The sequence below is a fragment of the Rattus norvegicus genome, chromosome 10 (assembly GCF_036323735.1).
Source record: "Rattus norvegicus strain BN/NHsdMcwi chromosome 10, GRCr8, whole genome shotgun sequence".
Lineage (NCBI taxonomy): Eukaryota > Metazoa > Chordata > Mammalia > Rodentia > Muridae > Rattus > Rattus norvegicus.
In genome coordinates, this window is record NC_086028.1 from 87734319 (window position 1) to 87751371 (window position 17053).

Here is a 17053-nt window from a genome sequence, read left to right on the forward strand (position 1 = left end):
AAAAGACCCTGTCTCAAAACAAAACAAGAAGAAAAACCTCAACAAGATATAGGCAAGATTCTGTTGTACCCTCTGACCTCCTCCATACAAAGGCCCAACAATGCAGACTCGGTAAACCGGTTACCGCTTCCAGAACTGAACCCTTCTTGGAAACTCTTTTCAGTAGTGGTGAACACTGCTTGGCACAGTCTCCTCCGTTCTCTGGCCTGGATGACACTCTACAGAACTTTAGTCTGTGACCACTCCCATGGTAGCCTGCCTTTACCTCTGTGCTTAGTCAATTACTACCTTGGTGAGCCTGAGATAGGGGTTGTAGTCTTTGAAGAGGCATTTATGATGTGTTCTCCTTCCTGCCCAATGTTGCATGGAATCTTTTTTTTTTTTTTAAGATTTATTTATTTATTTTGTATATGAGTACACTGTAGCTGTCTCCTGACACACCAGAAGAGGGCATCGGATTCCATTACAGATGGTTGTGAGCCACCATGTGGTTGCTGGGATTTGAACTCAGGACCTCTGGAAGAGCAGTCGGTGCTCTTAACCACTGAGCCATCTCTCCAGCCCGTTGCATGGAATCTTAATTGGCAATCACTCTAGAGTGGCTTCTGGGGCCCAGGAAACTAGAAAGCTGTCCTCTCCTACTTCTGAATGCGGAGACAAAAAGGTGTAACCGCTCACCCTTCGGAGGAAGCTTTTCGAGGCAAGCCAGCTCTCTGATTGCAAATAAATAAGTGTGCACAGAACAAAGGCATGGACATTGTCAGGTTTCAGTGTGACTGGAGAGCCCATTGCTCCACTTTTGTTCTCCCCTGTGTCCTTCTGGGGCTTCCAAGTTTTCTGCCTTCAACAGGTGGTACTGGTGACAGAAAAAAAGTTACAGACCGCCAGCCTTCCTCCCCCACCCCCAGCACCATCTCCAGACCCGAGTCTAAGTAGCTATCCCAGTACAGAGCAGAGGGACTTATTTGACCTTTTGCTGGGGATCTAGGTTCTCAATCACCAGTTGGCATTACCAAGCAGACTGCAGTCACATCAGAAGCCCTGGGCCCGCTGCTCCCTGGGGCCTCTGTCCAGTTCCCTCCTCCAGGGAGTTCTGTCTGAGCAGATTCCCTTTCATTGGCACAGGACAGCCTCTGCCCTGGTTCAGCAGAGCAGGAACCCACCTGTTTCTGGATGGAAGGTTTGCTTTAGTTCCCCAGAGCCTAAAGATCCAAGACAGTGGCTCTCAACCAATGGGTCATGACCCCTTTGGGGACCCAAAGGACCCTTTCACAGGAGTCACTCAAGATATTTGTTACAGTTCCTAACAGTAGCAAAATCACAATTATGAGGTAGCAATGAGAATATTCTTATGGTTGGAGCTCACCACAACATGAGGAACTATGTTAAAGGGTCGCAGTGTTAGGAGGGGTGAGAATCACTGGTCTAAGAAGGAAAAGAAGGCACCCCCAGTCTCTAGTTGGGAGCTTTGCTTTGAAGATGTTGCTATTTTTCTTTTCATTAATTTATTTATTCACTTTACATCCCAATATCAGCCCTCCCATATCCCCCTTCACACAGCTCCTCCCCAAGTCCCCCTCCACTTCTCCTCTGAGAAGTGGGAGGTCTCCCCTGAGTCACTGTAGAACTGACTAGGTGCATCTTTTTCTACTGAGACCAGACAAGGCAACTCCAGTTAGGGGAACAGGATCCACAGCCAGGCAACAGATTCAGGGACAGCCCCTGCTCCACTTGTTGGGGGATCTACATGAAGACCAAGTTACACATCAACTATATATGTGTAGGGGGCCCTAGGTTCAGTCAATGCTTGTTCTTTGGGTCATGTTTCTGTCTCTGGGAGCCTCCAAGGGTTTTATTCTCTTAAAGAAAAGATATACTGGATTATATGTATTGATTTTGTAATTGTCAAAGATTTTCCAGTTGCAAAGAGCATACTAAAAGAAACAGAGAGCTGGAGAGATGGCTCAGCCGTTAAGAGCACTGGCTGCTCTTCCAGAGGTCCTGAGTTCAAGTCATAGCAGCCACATGGTGGCTCACAGCCATCTGTAATGAGATCTGGTGCCCTCTTCTGGCGTGTCTGAAGACAGCTATAGTGTAATTATATATAATAAATAAATCTTAAAAAAAAAAAAGGAGCCAGGCACAGCTCTGTGTGTGTGTGTGTGTGTGTGTGTGTGTGTGCGCGCGCGCGTGCGCGCACACGCGTGCTAAGAAGTGAAGGCAAAGGGGTCCCTAAGGCTTGCTGGCCAGCTAGTGCAGCCTAATTAATTCCAAGGTCAGCGAGAGACATTGTCTTAGAAAGTATGGTGGAGGGGTTGGGGATTTAGCTCAGTGGTAGAGTGCTTGCCTAGGAAGCGCAAGGCCCTGGGTTCGGTCCCCAGCTCCAAAAAAAAGAACCAAAAAAAAAAAAAAAAAAAAAAAAGAAAGTATGGTGGAGAGAGTGATTGAGAAAGACTCCTGAGGCCTGCATATGTATATACCTGCACACATACAATGCGCGTGCATGCACACATGCACAGGCTGCCAGGTACCTTGGCAGAGTCATTCCAGCTACTCCAGAAACTGAGTCAGGCACAGTACAGTTTAAGGTCTTCCTAAGTCTGAGAGAGTTCAAGGCTAACCTGGCCAACTTCATGAGCTCCTGACTCAAAAAACAGAAAGAGAAAAAGCAGAGTACAGTGGTAAATGCCTAGGAGGCAGACAGGAGGGTCAAGAGTTCAAGGTCAGCTTGGGCCACTAGGAGAACTGTTGCAAAACAAACACCTAAGTCTCAAGGTTCAATAGTTTAGGAAAGATAAAGAGAACATCAACAGCGTCATGAAAAAATGACTAGGGAGGGGCCAGTGAGATGGTATGGAGGTTGCCACAAAGGCTGATGACATTGGTTCAATCTCTGGGAACCACAGGGTAGTAGAAGGATCAAGTTCCACAAGTTGTCCTCTGACCTCCACATTTGGGCTGTAGTGCACACATCTACATATACGCAATCAATAAATAAAATGACCAAGAAGTTAAGATCTATCAAAACACTGAGTTAATCTCATGGTGGTACCTAGATGGCACTACACCGGTTCTCAACCTGCAACCTCATGTTCCTCATGTTGTGGTGCCCCCCAACCGTAAAGGTTTTTGTTGCTACTTCACAACTGTAATTTTGCTACCTTCATGATTACTAACATAAAAATCTGATATTCAATTTCTTGTTTTTTTAAAGTTTTATTTATCTGAGTACACTGTAGCTGTCTTCAGACACGCCAGAAGAGGGCATCAGGTTGTGAGCCACCATGTGGTTGCTGGGAATTGAACTTAGGAAGGGCAGTCAGTCAGTGCTCTTAACCGCTGAGCCATCTCTCCAGCCCCACTGCTCTTTAGTTTCTAGTATGGTATAGCCTTACTACAGGGGTGATGGCTGAATCTGCTCTGTTTGAGTCTGGCCATCTGATTTGTTGTAAAGCTTGGAAACTTAATCCATCACCGGGGCCATCTCTCCAGCCCCGGTATGCGACTTCTGAAAGAGTCGTTAGACTAAAAGGTTGAGAACGGCTGCTCTACTACATAGGAAATCACAGACAAAAAAATTGGAAAAACTAATCCAGGGTGATAGATGGAAAGATGTTTCAATGGTTAAGAGCACTTGTTGCTCTTTCTAGAAGACTTGAGTTCTCTTCCCAGCACTCAAGACTGGCAATTTACAACCTCTTGTAACCTTAGCTCTTGGAGATCCAATGCCCTCTTCTGGCTTCTGCAAGCTCCCACACACGACATACACATAGAAACAAAAAACAAACAAACAAAAAAAAGAGATCATTTTTTTAAGAGAGCACTGCATTTGTATCTGCCTAAAATGCCTTACGGCTTTATTTATCAAAGCTATATGGGGCAGAAATCTTCCAGTACTTAAGACTTTAAATTGTATTCTTGCCCGTCTCCTCGAGTAACAACTATCTTAGAAGTCAGAAATACAAACCTTACCGCTCCCAACATTGGAGCACGGTGCGTACTGGCGGAGCAGTAATGAATCCCATTAGCTCTGGAGCACGAGAACCAAGCCGGAAGGAAAAACCACGCGGGAAAGAAGGAAACCTAACGACCGGTAGACCAGCAGAGCTTGCCAGGGCAATCTCCTGAGCATGAAACCACGCCCCTTCCACAAGCACCCCCCACCCTCTTCTCTTTTTGCCCCGCCTCTGACCTCCAGGCGGCCCGAGGCCACGCCCACTGGGCGTGGTCTTACGGCCGGAGTTCCGAAATCCCGCCAACAGTGACTCCGCCCCTCCTGCCGCGGCGCAACCTGGCCCTTTTATTTAAAGATTACGTTTACGTCAGTCCGCCTTACGTAGCTTTGCGTCATCAGTACAAGGCGGGGGGCGGGACTTCCTGTCCCGGATGTTAACAGCTTCCGAGAAAAGCCGGAAGAGATCGGAGCCTGGACAGAATCCTGAATTGCCAGCCCCTCCCCTGACCCCTACGGAAAGACGAGTACAAAGACTGCCCTGGCGAAGTCAAAACATTTATCCTGGCTTTGTCAGGTGAGGCTCTCCTTCCCCATCGAGGCACAGTAACAATCCAAACCCCCTTTAATTTCCCATGACTCCTCGCGTCCTCAAGCTCCGCCCCTTCTCCTCTGCCCCGCCCCGAAGTTTGAGGGGTGTGGATGGTTTGCGACCCCTACCCCCGGACCCCCGCTTCCTCACCTGACCCTAAACCATCACTGACCGGGAGAGTCGGGCTTGGGCACTGCGTCCGAAACCCGGAAGCCCCTCGGCTCGGGGGACCCATGGACTCCACTGCCAAGGGAATAGAACCTCTCAGACGCCGAGCCTTCACCTCAGATAAAAGCACGGTCGGAGACGACTCCCGACAGTGCGGTCGGGGTCGTCCACTGACTGAGGAGAGAGCTGAAGCCTTGGATCAGACAGATGCAGGGTCCTATCTGGCCCCTGCCCACGGCAGTTCCCTGTGTCCTCCGTTTCCATCTGTCTTTGCCACAGTTTCCTTTTGTGTAAATCACGGTTCCTGACATTAACCTTACCATCAGGGTTTAGTTGTGGGAGTGAGACGTAATTGCTATCATTTGTTTATTGAACAGTGTTAATTATTTTTGCTTCGATGATTTCACGTCATCTTCAAAACAACCTTATGAGGTAGGTAACCATTTTAAACGCCACTTTACTGATGAGAAAGCTGAGGCTTTGAAAACGTTGTTGCAAGTTGCATAGCTAGAAGAGAGGCTAGACAGTGATCTGTAATTGCTTCCCTGACTCCAGGGCCAATCTGTTAAATAAGGCTGTGGAAATTCTTTGAATGTTGGTGTGTTCCACAAATATTCCTTGAGCAGTTACTGTGGCATTGCATTAAGAGCTTCAAAGAGCACTACCTTCAGTTCTTATCTTCCAGGAGTCAATGAAGAGATGGACAGGTTATAAGTATAATGATGCTTTATGGGTGCTGTGAGAATAGTCTGATAATGATAATCACCAGATGGATTAGCCCAGAGACAGCTGTGAAAGTAGATTCTCCAAGGAAAAGAGAAAGTACTCCGAGGAATATGCAGAGAGCCTCCAGCGCTTTCTCAGAAGCCACAGAGAGGGAGAACCTTCATATCACAAGACAGACTGAAATAAGGATTGTGAGAACTGTTGGGAAATTTTTCCAAATAATTTCTACTTGGGCAGTGGTTTTCTTGAAGCTGTCTCATGTAGCTGAGGCTGGCCTTGAACTTGCAATGTAGTGGAGGCTTGTCTTGAACCTCGTATCCTACTGCCTTTATTTCCCAAGTTCTGGGATAACTGGAGTATATGCCAGAACAGTGATTTTGCAGTTGTAAGCCAAGCCCATGGAGACTAAAGAGGATAGTGTTTCTGGTGACTGCCCTAAGTGACTCCCCAGAATTTGCCAGAACAGTTTAATAGATGAACATCTCTGCTGATAGTCCCAACGTATTTGTCTATTTGAAGTGATCTGATTCTGTCCTAGATAGATCAAAGTGTATTTATTTATTTGGCTCTTGACATCTGGGCATGAATGAGTGTATGGCCATGAATGAGATGTAATCAAAAGAGAATCTGGCAAGGATGGCTGCACAAGGCCTATGAAGGAGTCTGTTTATTCTCTGAAGCAGCCATTGAGGCTGCTGGGGGTGGGGGTGTGTGCATATGTGCCTGGTCACGTGTTAGAAATCCTAGAGAAATTCCAGGCTTAAAGAAGCAAAATGGAAGCTGGGCAGTGGTGGCACATGCCTTTGATCCCAGTACTCAGGGGCAAGTGAGTTTGAAGCTAGCCTTGTCTATAGAGCAGGTAGTTCCAGAACAGCTGGGGCTACACAGAGAAACCCTGTCTTGAAGAGAAGCAAATGCTCTTTCTCCATTATTCGCCAAGTACAAAAGAAAAAGAAAAAGCAATCAGCTGGTGACAAGTTTATATGAGGCTTTTCTGGTGACCCATGCTCCTTATGGGCACAGAATCTGAAAGCTAGAGTTTCACAATAGAGGCCAGGGGGCCAAGGGTGAGTCTTTAACTTGAGATTGAGGGTCTGCTACTGTTAGGAGATTGGCTGGCTGTCCTTCCTACATAATACCAAAACCCCATCTTTTTTTCCTTTGCTTTAACCCCAGCCTGCCTCAGAACCAAAATAAACTAGAAACCTGGTTCTAATTCTTGGGGCTCTGCTGATGCTGTCCCCCTTTGTTCCTGCAGCGTGGACCCGGTCAGCAGCCAAGCCATGGAGCTCTCTGATGTCACCCTCATTGAGGGTGTGGGTAACGAGGTGATGGTGGTGGCAGGTGTGGTGGTGCTGACTCTAGCCTTGGTCCTAGCCTGGCTTTCTACCTATGTAGCAGACAGCAGTAACAGCCAGCTGCTGGGCACCATCGTGTCAGCAGGTGACACATCGGTTCTCCACCTGGGGCATGTGGACCAGCTGGTAAACCAAGGTACTCCAGAGCCGACTGAACACCCCCATCCATCAGGGGGCAGTGATGATAAAGCTGAAGAGACCAGTGACAGTGGGGGAGACACCACTGGAGAACCTGGAGCTAGGGGAGACATGGAGCCCAGTCTTGAGCATCTCCTTGACATCCAAGGCCTGCCTAAGCGACAAGCAGGCCTGGAGAGCAGTCGCCCGGAAGCTTCACTGGGATTAGATGATAGCACCTGCCTCTCTCCCAGCCCTAGCCTCATCAATGTTCGGCTCAAATTCCTCAATGACACTGAGGAGCTAGCTGTGGCCAGGCCAGAGGACACTGTGGGTACTCTAAAAAGGTGAGTAGGCTGGAAAGAGGGCAGTTGCTAATGACTTGTGCCTCAGGTGTTGGTTTCCCTGAAGAAGTTGGTGCATATATGTGAGCAAATGAAGAACTTTAAGGGCTGGCCTCTGCAAAGAGGAAATGGGAGAATTCCATAGACAGACCACCAGTATCTTCCATGCCCTGCTTGTTGGTCCAGGCCTTTCTTTATAGCCTTGTTCTTTATCCAGTCTTTCTTTTCATCCTTGTAGCAAGTACTTCCCTGGACAAGAGAGCCAGATGAAATTGATCTACCAGGGTCGGCTGCTGCAGGACCCAGCACGCACGCTGAGTTCCCTGAACATTACCAACAACTGCGTGATTCACTGCCACCGCTCACCCCCAGGGGCAGCAGTTTCTGGCCCCTCAACCTCCTTGACCCCAACCACTGAGCAATCCAGCCTTGGTGTCAACGTGGGCAGCCTCATGGTGCCGGTGTTTGTGGTGCTCTTGGGTGTGGTCTGGTACTTCCGTATCAATTACCGCCAGTTCTTCACAGCACCTGCCACTGTCTCCTTGGTTGGAGTCACAGTCTTCTTCAGCTTCCTAGTATTTGGGATGTATGGAAGATAAGGACATCGGGAGACATAGAAAGGCATGGTCGTCCTCCTTCTTGGCCTCCCCCCTTTCCTGGCCAGAGCTGGGCCCAAGGACCTGGGAGGGATGGGAAAGGTATGGTGGGTACCCTGTCCATAGGACCCAGGAGGTGTATGGCCTCCCTTCATGTCCATAGGGTACAGATATCTCTGCAAGCACAACTCAGGTAGAAACAAGGACATCATCTTCCCTCTTGGAATCCCAATGTTCAAAGGCCAAGCTCAGAAGCCTGGGCACTGGGCCTTCCCTCCTGGCTGTGGCCCTAGCCCAGTGTCTTGCATGTCTGTTCACAAACCCCCAGGGTTGCTGCCAGGGCAGCTCAGCATGGCCGTAGCATACCTCTATAGGGAGTCTGAAGTACCTTCCACTCCTTAGAGTGTGGACCTTTGGAAACTAAAGTCACAGGGATGAAGACTGCAGTCTTACCTATAGCATCCAGCTGCCACCACCTCCTTGTGTGTGTCCCTTGTAGCAGGAATAGGATATTTTGCTTTCTTTTAAAGCACTTTGCTTGCCCTTCTTTTCTAAATAGTCCTGTATAGAGCTCAGTCAGGAAGGGGATTGGGGCAGAAGGCCAAGCCCCAGCTGCTGCTAACCTAGGCCTAGGACTGCCAGAGTGCTGGCCCTAATCCAGTGCCCTGCCCAATTCCGAGGATGAGTTCTAGGTATAGATTGCCCTCCCCTAGGCCCTTAGATGGTCAATATGAATGAATAAAATTCCATTTTGTGGCTATGAGCCTCTTTGTGACTGCTCTGCTCCCACCAACATGGTAATGAGAGTGGGTAGGCCAGGCTACCAACGGGAGATGCAATTTATTTACACCAGCAGCCATGGGGGCAGAGGGGAATACACAGCGTTTACAAAGTTAGCTACCTGTACAGGATGGATTACATATGCAAAAATAAAAATCTCAAGACCACAGGACAGCGTGAGCCCCACCCCCCTCCCCCAATGACCCCAGCATGCGGTAATGCCAGGCGGGTGGCCCCTGGGCATGCGGGGGGGAGTGATGCATGGAAGGAAAAGCCACCGGCCATGGAAATTAGTACAGAACCCCCCACACACAGACACATGATAGGATACAGGGTGGACACCTAGCCAGGGTGGGGAGGATGGGAATTGAAACCCACACAGCCTGCTGTTAGAGGGAGAGAGTGGGGAGTTCCTAGCCCCTGTTCAACTACACAGTAGGGAGGGCATACTCCCCAGAAGGAAGGGGTTTGTTCCCTCTGGGTCCCTGCTGGACCAAGCCCATCTCTCACCCAGCCCGGGCAGGGGATTCTGCCCTAAGGGTGAGCCAAGGAACAATGGGGAAGTTTTTGTGGACAAACCAGTTCCCAAGCTACTCCCTCCAACCAGAGGGGAAAGGGAGAGGTGGGAGAGCAGAGTGAGTTGGCCTGAGCTGCAGCTACTTCTCCAAAGGGATAGGGGCCTGGGCCAGCTTCCCGACCTTCAGCAGGTTCTCACGCTGTGCTTGGTAGTGGGGCCGGCCCGAGAACCTTCTCTTTCCCCCTCTAGTGAGAAGGCTATGGAGGGGACCACGGACAGAGGGGCCCAGGCTCCAGGATTTATTCTAACTTCTGCCAAAATTAGTTTGACTTCTTAAAAAATAATCACAATACTTGGGTTAAAAAATCAACTTGTAACCAGGCATCAGCCACAGTGAGAACCACCCCAGGGGAGACTGGGGTTCCAGACAGGGTACTGTAACCCTAGCACTGTTGTTCCCTTAACCCTCTGGGTCCCTAACCCAAATCAGTCCAACCAGTCCTGGGTACTAGCTACCCAATATGGGAGTGGCTCCCCCTGGGAGGAGAGGGGACATGTATAGCAAGTGCCAGGAAACTTGGCTCAGGATCAACCCCATCCCTGTCAGCCCACAGCCAGATCTTGCAGCTCCGAGGTGTGATGGTACCTTAGAGGTGGGATATGGATCAGGTAGATGGGTGCTCTGGCATGACAGTCCCACAGAGGGGCAAGAATACCCCTCCAAGCTCCGCTGACAACCCAGGGCAGAGACTACCTTCTTATCCCACCCTACTCCTAGCAAAGGGAGAGGCACAAGATTAGGGTTTTTCCTCAGAGCCCCAAACCACAAGTACAGAATAAATAACTTAAAAGCGGCAAGGGAAGGAAAACAGGGCAGGCTTTAGAGGCGAGAGCGCTGAGAGGAACTGAAGCTGGTCAAGGTAAAGGGGGTTGGGGGGCAAGCAGCAGCTGGGAACTCAGGCTGCCCCAGCAGGGCAGGGCAGGGCAGGGTAGGGCAGGACAGGGCAGGGTGCAGGATGGGAGGGAGAATATGGGGCCACCCCAGGAGGGTGAGGCTGGGCCCCTTCCTGGGGCAGGGAATGAGGTAAGAAACATTTCAAATAAAGCAGCACCGTCCCTCTCACCTGGGCCGTTCCTCACAGCCCTGGGGCAGGGAGGGCAGGGGGCCACTCTGATACAGGCTCCCTCTTCCTACCCTCCCCTTCCCATTCCTTGAAGCTGTAGAGGCTGGAGGCCCTTTCCCGGCACCCAACAACAAAAGGACAGCTCCTGCTGCCAAGGAGGCCCATGGGGACTGAGGGGAAAGGGCTGCCCCCTGTGAGGCAGTTCTGGACGCCCACCTTAGCAGACAGCACTGTGCCTGCTGACCCCGGGGAATGGGGACATCTGATAGGACTCTGCACACAAACAGGACATAGCAGCCCTGCCCCTCAGCTCCAAGCACCAGACCCTTTCACATTGCTGAGGGCAGCCAGGGGAGGCCCCCTCTGGGCTCAGCTTCCAACCCAAAGCCGCCTGGGTAGCCACAATGCCCCTCGGCAGGGCTTAGTCCAGTTCCTGGGGTGGGGAGCAGGCAGTGCCCTGGCACAGTGCCCAGGTCAGGCCCCCAGCCTAGCTGGACATCCAGTAACTCACAGAATAAATAGGAAAACCGCCTCCCCACCAAACTTATGTCCAAGGCATAATATGTCCAGGTCTGAGTCCTGCACGCCGAGGGGTCATGCTTCATTGCAGAGGATCCTGACACCCCCCAGGGGCACATATTGGATCCTCTGCCTGCCTGGCCCACCAAGCTTCCCATGCCCAAACCCCCAGCAGCTGTCCATGTGCCAGGCTATGCTGCCTGGGTGGGGGTCGGGAGAGAGGGCTCTCTCAGCCAAAGGCTATTCCTTGCACCCAAGTCAGTTGATGTCCTCATAGATGCTGGGCGCTGGGGGAGCCGGTGGCTTTGGCTTTTTCTTCTTGTTGGAGCCCAGGCCAGAGGCAGTCCCTACCAAGCTCAGATGGGATTTCTTTTTCTTGGTTTTCCGTGATTCAGAGCTGTTGGTACCTACAGAAGAAGAGTCACACGGGATGAAAGTGCAATTGTGGAAGGGTGCCCACTGCCAAAGCCCAAGATCAAGTGCATGGTATACCTAAACCCCATCCCTGATTTTCACTAGTCTTGGAGGAGCCTGAATCAGACGGTGAGAGATCAGAAGAACCGTCCCACTGAAGCCGGCTGAGGAGGGCCTGGCTGTCAGTCATGTCAAAGCCATCATTGTCCAAGGAGCTCTCTACCTCTGGAAGAACGCTAGAAGGAGGAATCAGAGACATGTTAGGGAAAAGAGCAGCAACCTGACCCACCGCCCTCCTGGAAAGGACACTTACGCCGAGGGCCCAAGGAAATAAATCCGCACGGTTCGCCTCTGCTCATCCGTGTGCTGCGGGCAGCGTAGTGACCTGGTGGGGACAGAATGATCAGACCCTGACAAGGCAGGGAAGGACTTCAGGAACTCAGGTGAAGCAGAAGCTGGAGGGACAGGGAAAGAGTCAGTGGTGAATCCCCAGATGGTGGCTAATGAGGCCTACTGGATGAAGGGAGGGTAAGGGTGGGCCCACTGTCAGATCCAGGGGTACGCCCAACCCATGCCCAGTCAGCCCCCTTTTAAGTTTCCAAGCTCACCTTGTGCACATCTTCTTGGTATGTTCAGAAATTACTCCACATTGCTGGAAAAAAGAACACAGCTGAAAGGAGGGGCAGGAGACCTGCTCGAAACACTAGATGCTCCCTCTATACCAGCGCTAGACTGACCAAGTAGAAACCAACCCCAGAGCTAGTGGACTAGGAAGCCCACTTTCACAGAACACTATGGCTCCTGCTGCTGTGCCACCTGTCTCCTTCAGGGTCCTACTCCCTGTCCAGCCCACACCAAAGCCCTCCCTCTCCAGTTACACACTGTGGTGAGCAGGCTCCGCAGCTCTTCTGGCCCCAGGGTCTCATAGCTGATCCCAGTTGAGTTGCTATACTGTGAGAAAACCAGAGGTACAGGTTAGAAGTAAAAAACGGGTCAGAGAAGTAAAGAGTGGGCAGCCAGAAAAGGAGCAGATGGAAAAGCAGTCCCTCTCACCCTTGCCTCCAAGTAATTTTCCAAGTCCTTCCAATCTACCTGCACATAGACACGGAGACGGGACCCACAAAGAACATGAACACCCAAGGCTTAAATAGCGCTACAAGCACTTGTAGTTGTCACAGCATCCTGGCCTCATTTTTCCAAATCCCAACCACCTCACAAGAGTAAGGAGAAGCACACGAAGGGCAGGCAGCATCCACTCACCTTAAAAGGATCGGAGTTGCTAAGTTCCCCTGAAGAAGAAAAAAGAAGGGGAAGGGTGTTTGATGCAGAGGTACAGACAGAGAACCCTGAAAATAACCAGAGAGGAAGTGGGGGTGACAGAAGGATCACAGGCCCTCCCTCATCCCCACTCCAAGCCCTGTAGTAACATAGCTAGCAGCACCCTGTGGGTCTAGCCCCACTTACCATTTTTGTGTTTTAGAGACTTGGATCTTCGAGGGGAATTAGGGTTCTGGAATGGGAGATACCATAGCTTTGGGGAAAGGGCAATGATAAGGGGGAGCCGAGAACCCAGGGAAGGAAAAAAGATTTGACAAAGAAACAACCTCAAACGAATACTATCCCTCCCAGTAAGACTGTCTGTCTAGATTCCCTCCCTCCCTCCCACCAACAAAACCTCTGGAGCTCCCGTCCACCAGACACCCTTACTCCCAAACCCAGGGATGCCCCCCAGTGACCTCACACTTGAGTCAAAAGACCTGAGCACTCCCTGCCCAAAGGGTAGAGAGTATCTGTCCTTCACCCAAACTTCCCCCATGCTCGCCCCGGCTCTCACCTTGTCTGATTTTCTCTTCTTGGCTGGGGGACAACAGAACAAAGAACAGTTACTTTCACGGTCTCGTTCTCAGAGCATTCATGTTTTTAAGAACTGCATTCTTCCCCCATCACGACAGCTCAAGGCGAATGTATACTCCACTTCCATCTTCCCTCTTCACCCCAGCTTCTCCCAGGTTTCCCCAGATCCCCAAACACCTTTCTTCTCTGAGCCATAGGACCAGTCATTGTCATTGATGTCATCGTTGTCTTCTTGGTCACTCTCAGACTTGTTCATATTGTTGCTATTGGCAATCCTGCCCAGAGTTGAGAAGAAAAAGGGTCAAGGCTCTCACCCATCTGCACGTGAATTCACAGTGAAGCATGCAAGGACCAAGTGTGGCCCACCCTCTGTACCCTATCGGTGTCCCCATGAGACTACACTGAGGTACAAGTGGCCCGAGATGTGCATCACTGGGGCTGGAAGCGGGAGGTTCTCACCGACGGTTGGCGATCCGGCTGCTGTTGCGGCCCATTCCCAGGCACTTCTCCAGGTGGGGGGCAAAGCGGGAGGCAGCAATACTGCGGCTGCAGTTGGGGCAAACGCACTCCTTGCTCTTCCACTGGTTGAAAACCTGTCCAAAGATGTCCAACCCAGGCTGGTCCACGATCTCTGGGGACAGGAGAGGCGTGGCGATCAGAGCAGGCAGGGTACCCCAACTTCTTGTTCTCGCCTATGGTCCCAGGTTCTCTTTAAACTCATTCTTGCCTACGCTCACAGGAGCTCCAGGCTCTGCAAATAGGGCAGTTTCCACAGAACCCTCTAAGCCCTTCCTAGGCAGAGCTAGACCACTCCCGTTCCACCCTGAAGCTCACCAAAATCCTTCATGCTATCAGGATCTGTATCATCCAGGAAGAAGTAGCCACACTTGACAGCCCGGTGTACTTCAAAGCAGAATCCCAAACAAGAATCCTCGACCAGGTCAGCATATATCTCCTGAGCGATGGCCTGGGCCCCAGGAGAGAACACCAACATTCATGGTCACAAGGGTAGCACCCTGCCTCGAATGAACAACTCTGGCCAACAGAATCTCCTGGCCCTGACCAAACATGCTGCCTTCTTTGCCACTTTCCTGACCTTGATTTTTGAGTTCCTTCTTCCTCCCAGATCCTTGGGCCTTTTCAGCTGTTATTCCCTCTAAGGAACAAGGCTGACTATCCAAATTCCTCCTTTGGCATAGATGCCAGATTTAGCGACGCAGAGACATCAAGAGAAAGAACTGGAGGCACACGTGGGGGAGCCCTCACCTCTAGTTTGCTGTTATCCAGGCCAGACAAAGACATTTCCTCCATTTTCATTTGTAAACTCTTGTGGAGACGGCGCTCTGACTGCTCATAGCACAGCGGGCGGCAACACGGCTGCACACATGGAGGTGGGGGTGTTGGTGTGAGTCCAAGACACCTCCAGAGACTGCCACCTCCCCTCCCCACCTCCAAGCCCAGGGCTTAATCCTGGCATCAGAGTGTCTCCCCCCAACCCCCCAAGGCTCCGGTTCCTTAAGTCTATAGTCCTTCAGGGCCTGAAAAGCAGAGGTGGCCTAGTCCTTCCCAGGCCTTAGCTCAGGCCCTGAACTATACTGCCTTGCCAATCAGACTCTAGGTCTACAGGAGGCAGCAGCTCATCCCAGGTACCCAAAACTCAAACCCCTCTTTGATACCCATGGTGCAATGCAGCAGGGGGAGGAGAAGGAACTCTAAGGCCTCAAAGCAAACCCACAGGGTGTGGCAAAGAACTGCACAGACTCCTCAAGACAACCCCGTTTCCCTAAGGACTGTCAGAGTCACCTCTGCTTTCAGCCAGGATGTCCACTTGGGGGGGTACTGCTACCAGAAGTAGGAATGGCCCTAACACCCTACAACCTTCACCCCACTGTCTTCTCTTAAAATAAGCCTGCCACTCTACGAGAGGAACAGAGCCCACAGAAGCCTACAGGCAAAGGGCATTTCTCGACACCAAGAACATGAGCAGAGGAGAGTCCCGTGGTACGCACGGGAGGAGTGGGCACTCCCCTTACCTGTTCTTTTAGATCGCACCCTCCCTCCCTCAGGACCAGCCCGGAAGTCTCTCCAAGAGCCCCAAAGTCCAGAAAACCCAACCGTAGGATTTAGAAACAGTGCCCACAGTTCCGGGCCCCACTGAACAGTGGGTACGAGTTTAAGGAGCTGCCGGCCTCGAGTGGGGTGGGGACTGACAAATGAGCCAGGGGCACTGGGAAGGGGAGCAGGCCGTGTCGAGGCTCTTCTCCCGTCCTTGCGGCACTGCTGCTGCATCATACCGACTAGGGGGAGGAGAGCCAAGCCGCCCAAGGCCGGCGGCGGGCCGGGACAGACCGACCCCCAGAGAGTAAGCAGAGTGGGACACGTCCCGACCCCTCTAGGTCGCCGCCTGCCCAGATCCCAGACGGGCCGGGGAGAGGATTCCGGGAGGGTGTCTCTATTGTCCCGGGGGCTGGGGCCTGGCTCCCTAACAAAGGCCCCGCGCCCCCTCCCCGGCCGGCCCTGCCCCGCCCAAGGAGGACCCTGCCAGGGGGAGACCGGGGGGCCCCGGCCCGGCCGGGAAGCCGGGGAAAGCCGGGCGTTTCCGCGTCGGCCCTGGGGGAGGGGAAGGGGCGCTGACCCAGACCTGGGGGGGGAGGGGGCCCAAGCCCCGCCTCGGGCCCCGCCCCCCGCCCCCCGCAGGCCCCTCCCCCGTCCCTGTTCCGTACTCACCCCGCCCGGGGGGCCGCGCCGGGGCCCGGCGGCCTCTCAGGGCCGCGTCCTCCGGCGGCGGCGGCGACGGCGGCTGCTCCGGAGCCCCATGTCCGTCGGTCCGTCCTCGCCTCTCCCCGGGGCCCGGGGCCCGGGGCCGGGGGGTCGGGCTGCCCCCCCGCCTCGCCGCCTCACCGGGCGGCCATGGCCCCTTCCCCTCCCTTCTCGTCCCGTCGCCGCCTCCTCCTCCTCACCTCACCCCGCCCGCGCGCAGTCCGCGCGCCGTCCGCGCGCCCCTCCCCCCGCCCCCCACTCCAGCCCGCCTCTCCCGGGCGGGGGGTGCGGCGCGAGCCCGGAGCGCGCGCGCGTGCCGCGACCGGAGGATGGATGGATGGAGCGAGCGAGGACGCGAGCGTGCGCGCGCGCGCCCCTCTCCCCCCTCCCTCGGCGCGGGCGCGAGGCCAGGCGCGAGCGCGCTCCAACCTCCTCCTCTTCCTCCTCCCGCCCCTCCTCAACACCCCGCCCTCGCCCTCCCTTCCTCTTCCTCCTTTCGCTTTCGCGCGCCCAGCGACTGCTCGCGCCTGCTAGAAGGGCCCGAGCGCGTGCATCTGCCCCGCGGCCGCAGCTCGGCAGCATTTGCTCCAGGGGGCGGGGACCGGGAGGGGAGGAGGGGCGCCACGCCGCCGTCCAAAGTACCGGCGGACGGGAACTGGGGCGGGGAAATGGGCGGGGCCTCCGTGGACAAGTTCGACCAATCGCAGAGTGTCCTGGGCCCACGAAGCCCAATAGGCTTGAGGTGGGTGGGGCAGCGTTCAAGGTGAGGTGCGCGGTGCGCCAGGGGCGGAGACTTGGTGCGGTCCCGGCCGGCTCAGGGGCGGAGGCAACGGGGTGGCGTCGAAAGAGAGCGCCGGCTCCCAGCCGAGCCTGGGACGCCTTCCGGCCCAGGCATCCCCGCCCTTCCCGCGGGGCTCCCAGCTCTGCTCCCCGGCCGCTCCCCACTTTGACCCCGAGGCATACAGTCAGTTGTGTGAGGAGTCTGGGCTTGAAATGGGGTGCAGTTAGGCGCTCAGGAAGGAACACCCTTAAAAGGTGTTGGTCTGCATTCGTTCTGTGCGTTTCTGAGTGGGTCACTAGCCACCCCAGGCCTCCGAACCGAGAAGAGCTAAAGGGAAAAGATCCACTGCCGAGCGCAAGCTGCGTCCTTCTGAGCGGAGCGCGCTCCCGCCCTTATCCTAATTTAGATCCCACACCTGCTCGCCTTTCCTGCTTCCGGAGCCCACGCTGGA

General features: G+C 53.4%; 2 protein-coding genes across 10 annotated transcripts; one reads left to right on the top strand and one right to left on the bottom strand.

Annotated features, from left to right (window-relative positions):
* The first annotated feature begins 4343 nt into the window (after positions 1 to 4343).
* Tmub2 (transmembrane and ubiquitin-like domain containing 2) lies at positions 4344 to 8800 on the top strand. 2 transcript variants are annotated; one of them, XM_006247331.5, is made up of 3 exons: positions 4344 to 4529; positions 6697 to 7260; positions 7496 to 8611. In XM_006247331.5, the coding sequence occupies exons 1-3, from the start codon at positions 4387 to 4389 to the stop codon at positions 7854 to 7856; spliced, it is 1068 nt and encodes a 355-aa protein (XP_006247393.1). In that variant the 5' UTR covers positions 4344 to 4386; the 3' UTR covers positions 7857 to 8611. The 2 variants fall into 2 exon arrangements, with proteins under 2 accessions (XP_006247393.1, NP_001026821.1); NM_001031651.2 differs by lacking the exon at positions 4344 to 4529 and adding an exon at positions 4637 to 5144 and having other exon boundaries at positions 7496 to 8800.
* Positions 8675 to 15929, bottom strand: Atxn7l3 (ataxin 7-like 3). Of its 8 annotated transcripts, none has more exons than XM_039087757.2 (13): positions 15789 to 15929; positions 14328 to 14438; positions 13896 to 14028; positions 13521 to 13692; positions 13239 to 13336; positions 13042 to 13064; positions 12672 to 12717; positions 12468 to 12496; positions 12090 to 12158; positions 11816 to 11859; positions 11521 to 11592; positions 11286 to 11443; positions 8675 to 11200 (listed from the first exon to the last, which is right to left on the bottom strand). In XM_039087757.2, the coding sequence occupies exons 2-13, from the start codon at positions 14376 to 14378 to the stop codon at positions 11052 to 11054; spliced, it is 1044 nt and encodes a 347-aa protein (XP_038943685.1). In that variant the 5' UTR covers positions 14379 to 14438; positions 15789 to 15929; the 3' UTR covers positions 8675 to 11051. The 8 variants fall into 8 exon arrangements, with proteins under 8 accessions (XP_038943685.1, XP_038943683.1, XP_038943684.1 ...); XM_039087755.2 differs by having other exon boundaries at positions 12468 to 12553; XM_039087756.2 differs by having other exon boundaries at positions 12672 to 12738.
* Positions 15930 to 17053: the final 1124 nt, after the last annotated feature.